The 6,367-nt window shown below is 48.5% G+C and overlaps 1 protein-coding gene across 2 annotated transcripts; it reads right to left on the bottom strand.

Annotated features, from left to right (window-relative positions):
- Nucleotides 1–1,830: 1,830 nt before the first annotated feature.
- On the bottom strand, nucleotides 1,831–6,367 carry LOC123137139 (uncharacterized). Of its 2 annotated transcripts, none has more exons than XM_044556748.1 (2): nucleotides 6,271–6,367; nucleotides 1,831–4,394 (listed from the first exon to the last, which is right to left on the bottom strand). In XM_044556748.1, exon 2 carries the CDS (start codon nucleotides 3,973–3,975, stop codon nucleotides 2,014–2,016), a length of 1,962 nt encoding a protein of 653 aa, XP_044412683.1. In that variant the 5' UTR covers nucleotides 3,976–4,394; nucleotides 6,271–6,367; the 3' UTR covers nucleotides 1,831–2,013. The 2 variants fall into 2 exon arrangements, with proteins under 2 accessions (XP_044412683.1, XP_044412684.1); XM_044556749.1 differs by lacking the exon at nucleotides 6,271–6,367 and adding an exon at nucleotides 5,528–6,244.

The raw sequence follows: 6,367 nt of genomic DNA, 5'->3' as shown, positions 1-6,367 counted from the left end.
GGTGGCGCTGGATATTAATGGAGATCGTGCAGGCAGACAACGAGGTGGGGTGGTTCATCTGTGCGGCCTGCTTCCGATCCAATCTGCTATATTCCCCCATGTGGATGCGACCCCATCACGTAGCCATACAAAACGATATAGGAACCATGATTAGATAAATATACAATGATCAATTGGACTGTATTAGAATTGGAGAGAGAATGAATATACAGGAAACATGCAGGTCGAGCAAGCCAGCCTTTCCTATGGCCGTCTTGTTCCTGCAGATGTTAAGCTAATACCGAATCCAATGTTTAAAACCAATCAATCCCTAGTCTCTTTCTCTGCCAGCGAAAGTTAATCTCTGGCGTCCTTCGTCCAAATTGAATTATATCAAACTGAGCAGGACCGACATAATTATGGGAAAGCCATATAAGAGAGATTAGTGGGAAGGAGAGGATTACGTCCCGGATTTTCAGAAGAAATGTGTGTTAGTGTTAATAGGAAGGAGGGGATAGTGTCCTGATTTTTTTACTGGGGAGATGTGCATTAAAGGAAAGATAGATTGTGTCCTGATTTCCTGCATGAAAAAAGAAAACCGGAAACTTGGAGAAGATCGAGGGGTGGGGCTGGCTAGGGGGTGGAGGTGGGACGAAAAAACCCAGACAAAAATAAACTGTAGAGATTAGCCCATGATCATTAGGAGTAGAGATTAGCTCTTTCACCTTGTCAGGCAGTCCCTTCAATCCAAGAATATACAACATCTAGAAGAAATAAAACCAATGACATAATTAGTAAACAATTTCAGCGACAAAAGGATAAACAAATTGGATTTTTAAAACAAAACCTGCACCTGCACAAGTATATGTTATATTAACAAAAGTGCAGATCCCGTCCCACTCTTCTTCCGAATAGCAATCTTGGTGAGTGATCTCGACCGGGTTCGATCGGCATGGCGTGTCGTTCCTCCAGGAGTGGGTGCTGAGAGGAAGGATGGCAAACCTCCATTGTCAATCGGCCGGAGCTGCATCGTCATTTGGATCAGAGCATGGACGAAATCGAGAAGGTAGAGGTTGAGGAATTTGTAGGACGTGAGGGTTTAGGGTGGGCATCACGAGAACTCACCCATATCTTGGGAGACGACAGACCCGAGGTGCAATCGTGTTCGTGCTTCAGGGGCTGCCACGTGCTGTCCTCGCCACCATCGCCTGTCGATGCCACTTCAGCGCCACGAGCATGGGACTGAGGGACGAAGGGAAGGAAGCGAGCTAATGACGTACCTATGTTTGGTATGTAATACCCTCCATTAAGAGTAGATATTTTCTTAAAATCGGTTATTTTGTTTCCTAATTAATGTGATTGAGCAATTTAAGGTAAGGTTAATTAATTTAGATTTGATATTTAGAGATTGATCGTGATTGATTCTTTCACATAAAGACATTATTAAAAATAACTTGCACCAGCATGGAAAGTTATGATCCGTTAAGATTTTTTTCGTTGTGTGAGAGGGTGACGCGAAACTAAACCGGTGGGGTGGGGGAGCGACGAAAAAAACCAGCGAAATAAAACAGTTGAAAATGGTGGGACGAAAATAAACCGTACAAGGCTACCAACTGCTCCATTAGGAGTAGAGATAACGACGGGAGTTTGGGCGTGTGCGGGACTCGATCGCGGAGTTTTTCTTGGTTTTTCACGGCTAAGGGGGAGGTGGGAGGAAGTACCAAAAAAGTATCAAAAAAGACCGGATGAGGTGGGACAAAAATAAAACCCGAAACGCGACCTACCAACTGACACATTAGGAGTAGAGATATCGGTCTAATCAACAAGAATTACGGCCCAAAAGCTTTTGGACCTGCCAAGAATTTAAGCTTTCCCATAACAGTTCATATGTGACACCCATATCTAACACTATAAGACGTGTAGAATGTTCAATATTTTTTGTGGGTTCAAGAAGTATAAATTTTTTTTTTGCGAAAAGAAAGGATTGTATTAATCAAGAAGTATAATTTGGACAGACAGAAATTTAGATCCGAGCTAGCGGCTTGAGAGTTTGTCGACGTCAATGACGTTCCTGAAGCTCCCGCCGAGCAATGACAGGAGTCCACCACCGTGCACCCTCCCCTCTGGAACACACAACTCTCCACTCTCCCTGCGCCTATCCGCGGATGGCGACGGGGACATCATAGAGAGGGGAACCAGCACCTGAGGAGGAATCAGCTCCTGCCTCCCCGGCGTAGGCACCGGCGAGCCGTCGCACTCCGACACCGCGCTCACGCCCGACGAGTACTCGTAGTTCATGGCGCTGGCGGCTGCGGCCGCGGCTGACGAGGACACGATGCCTCGGAAGAGGCCCGGCCCGATCATGCTCCCGCCGCCGCGTCCTCGTTGCTGTGCCTGGGACTGGGACTGCGAGGCCACCAGCGTCGCGTGGGCGGCGCAGAGGCCGCTCCGCCCGCGGGCGAACTTGTCGCAGCCCGTGCCGAAGGTGCACCGCTTGCCGCCACCGTGGGCCTTGCAGAACTCCGTACTCCCCTGCGCGCTCTTGCCGCAGATGTCGACCTTGCACCGTTTGCCGCCGCCGTGCTTCACGCAGAACTCTGTGCGCCCGCGGGCGCTCTTGCCGCACCCGGGCACTGCGCAGCGCTTCCCACCGCCGTGCGCCACGCAGTAACTGGTGCCCCCGTGGACGCTCTTGGGGCACACGCCGCCGCCTTCGTGCATGCAGCGCTTCCCGCCGCCGTGCGCCTTGCACAGCGGCGTGCTGCCTTCCGCGCCCTTGGCGCAGCCCTCGAAGACGCACCTTTTGCCGCCGCCGTGGGACTTGCAGTACAGCGTGCTGCCCTGCGCCCCCTTGCGGCAGTCCGGGTACTGGCAACGGCGGCCGCCGCCGTGGGAGATGCAGAACCCGACCTTCCCCTCGGCGCTCCGGATGCAGTCCTCAACCGCGCACCGCTTCCCTCCTCCGTGCTTGATGCATCGCCCGGACTTGCCACGCGCGGCTTTAGGGCAGCTGTTGTGTCCGCATCGGCGACCTCCGCCGTGGGCAATGCAGTGATCCGTCTTTCCCTCGGCGCTCTTAGTGCAGCCGAGCTGCATACACCGCCGGCCGCCTCCATGGGCCTTGCAGTAGGCTGTTCGGCTCTCGGCACCCTTGTAGCACCCGGGCTTCTGGCACCTCTGCCCGCCGCCATGGGCAATGCACAGGCCTGATGCACCTCTCGCACCTTTAGAGCACCCTTTGAACCTGCACTTCTTCGGAAACCGGCGATGAACCGGCTGTCCACGATCAGTTACACCGGTGACAACATCAGAGCTCATACCGAACGAAGTCTCTGTCATTGTCGTTGCAGAAGGTTCAGAGCTGAATTGAAGGCGATGCTCGGCACTATCATTGCCGTTGTCCGTGTGATCATCCAGCAGTTCATCATGCCCCTCTGCCCGATTCTCTTGAGGAACACAAAGATTCGGCCGAGACGCGAAGAGCAGCGACGGAATGTAGCCACCGGAGCTCCTCCTGGCCGACGTCGAGCTCTCGTCGACACCGAAGAAGGAGATGATGTTTCCTCCAGGCGGTTCAAAATGCCGAGCGATAGCTTCAGCATTACCCACCTGATCATGAAGCCCAAGGGTCATCGTCCCAGGATTAGTGAACGATAAACTCCGGCCAAGCAGAGTCACCGGTGCTTTCGACTTGCCTGCTCCTCCGTCAGGCTGCTGGTAATTCACAGAGCTAGATTCCGGCGACGGACCCAGTCCAAGTACCAGCCTGCACGCATCATCTTGGGCAGAAGCATGACCAGACCGCTGGACACCCCTGTTGCCACGGCTGCAGTTGTCCATTGCCGAACCCCGGAAGTCCAAGGAAAATGAGGTCTGACTCTGACCATGGCCGACAGTAGTGTAGCCCGGCGCCAAGTGCCCAGACATCAACACCGAAGAGCTGTCCATCAGGGGCTGCCTTCCACGGTGACGCATATCTGCGTAACCGTTATTCATCTAATAACTTTATACACCGCCTTTTTCGAAAAGAAAAAAACCTTTATACACTGTGTGGTGGATGGGGAACAAGTATCTCCAGGCAACAGAATATCAGTGATTCTTGATCTGGTAATTCATATGTGCATGAGAGAGAAGACGAAGTCGAAGAATATCATCAGCAGCGAGGTACCGTTGAATCCGCTACTAACAAAACCTGATGTGTCTGCCCTGTCCATTTACCTTCTGGCCTCAGCAAAAATCGTCACCCACAAGGTACTTGAGCCCTGGCAGACTAAACCGTCTGATACAGCAGTGTTCTGATCTTGGTATTTGACCATCCACTGTCCCTTTTCCTTTTTGTTGATTTATAAATTGTTGAGCATTAGGCAGAAGCAGAAGAGCTCAATTGCCAAGATAATCTTCAAACTACAACGATACTGCAAAGAAATGGAGTTAGTAAGTCAGATTGTGTTCATACCCTAAGAGGTGGAACTTAACATGACTTTAAAATAGCAATATTAAGTGCATATTGGAATGAATCGGTGCTGATGAACAGAAAAAACAAATCAGAAATTTCTCAAAATAAAAATAAGAGACCAGTTTAGCCATACTTGCACACAACTTCGTAAAAGAATAAACCATTGGCTCCTGAAGAGGATGTTAAATTGCTCAAACTAATTGATCATTTGAGGCTACTAGAATCTGCCCTGCCTGTTTTTTTTGTGGGGCCGTGGTTGCCCCAGTGGTCTGATTGATGATCTGGCTCCACTCTTACCACAGAAAATCTTGGAATCTAACACAATCGTCCAAAGGAGGACTAAACTAGTACTAGTAGACAAACAAAGGTCTGTGGTAGAGTGAATATTCATGAGATGCGTTTCAACAAAACCTCGCAAAATAAGGAACGACGATATGACAAAATAATCAATCAAAACCTCGCAAAATTGAAGTTCCCTTTTGGCAAATCCAAATCCTTATATGGCGTATGGAGAGTACGTAGACGGGAAGGTATAACAAATTGGCACAAACGAAGTTATTTGATAGATAGAATATCTTCTAGACTTCTACCATAGCATATTTGATTGATGAAAGCTCTCTTTTCACCAGAAAGAATCCTCTATCGTCGGAATATCAGGACATAAAAGGGCGTGTCAAGCAGACAATAGAATAAGTCAAAGCCTCCTTTGCATAAGAGCCACATACAGGTAGACTAAATTTAGTCAAGCAGGTTGAGCAGTATTTGAACCTTTATGACAACGAATCCTCCCGACCCCTATTGAGCAGATGACAGAATCACTCAATCAAATCCCCTAGTTCATACCAGTCGATAAATCTGGGAAACACCAACCGTTGCCACCGTATTATAGAAGTAGCGGATTTGTTTAGATTAGTTCAAGTCGTACCTAATAGCTACAGCTGTAAAATATTATCCCTCCAAGTAGAACCATCTTTGCATGGTCCACAGGCATATTTTCAAGGATAATTCAAAGTGTTGATTCAGTTTACTAGACGATCTGATGTTCCAATACTCATGGCCGCGGGAAAGAGCACCAGAGATATGGGATGCTACCTTTGTAACTCCAGATTCAGCCGAGGTCTCCATATAAGCAAACATTGACCACACGTTGGACAGATTTGGCGGTTCTCTACCCAAGAAATTGGTAGTTTAGCAGGACTAGTACAGTGCCATATGTGAGACATGTCCTGAAGAAGACTGCAAAGGGACACAGGACAGGACAATTTTACCCTACTTATGGAATTAAGACTGTTTACAAGAAACGACCCAGTGGAATAAAAATGGAAAATTATGATCTACTCTAGAATGAAAACACAGGGGAAACTATGATCTACTCTAAAATGGAAGGGAAAAAACACCCTGTGGCTGGCCTCTGCTAGCACGATCGAATAGCAAACAGTACCTTAACGGCGTGCCACCTGAACAAATCGCAGAGAAAAACATAGGGCTCTTTGCTCCTACCACATACTCATCATATATAACCGTGGATAAACCCAATTGTAAATCATGCAAGGAAATCCCATGGATTAAAAAAGAGGAAAATGAGATCTAAAGAAGCTTATACGGCTGAATTTCCATAATTACAACCTCCAGTGCAGAAACCTCAAAAAAATCGATGAAGGGGCCAGGACTCTGAATGAATCAAGAATCCGTTCGCGAACGAAATATGTATGTATGGGCAGTCGGACAAGAAACACGCAAACAAACAAGGAAAGGAAACAAAGCAAGAGAGGATAGAGAACAAAATCTTTGAGAAGGGAAGAGGGACTGAGGCAGGGAAAAGGCCAGGGAATCACCTAGGATCTATCTCAATGGAGGACGAAGAGGAGGAGACTCTGCTGTCTTTGCGCATAGAGGGAGGGAGGGAGGGAGAGAGAGATTCTGTTTTGTTAG

This window comes from Triticum aestivum, chromosome 6B (assembly GCF_018294505.1).
Source record: "Triticum aestivum cultivar Chinese Spring chromosome 6B, IWGSC CS RefSeq v2.1, whole genome shotgun sequence".
Lineage (NCBI taxonomy): Eukaryota > Viridiplantae > Streptophyta > Magnoliopsida > Poales > Poaceae > Triticum > Triticum aestivum.
This window is presented reverse-complemented; position numbering and strand designations above follow the sequence as displayed.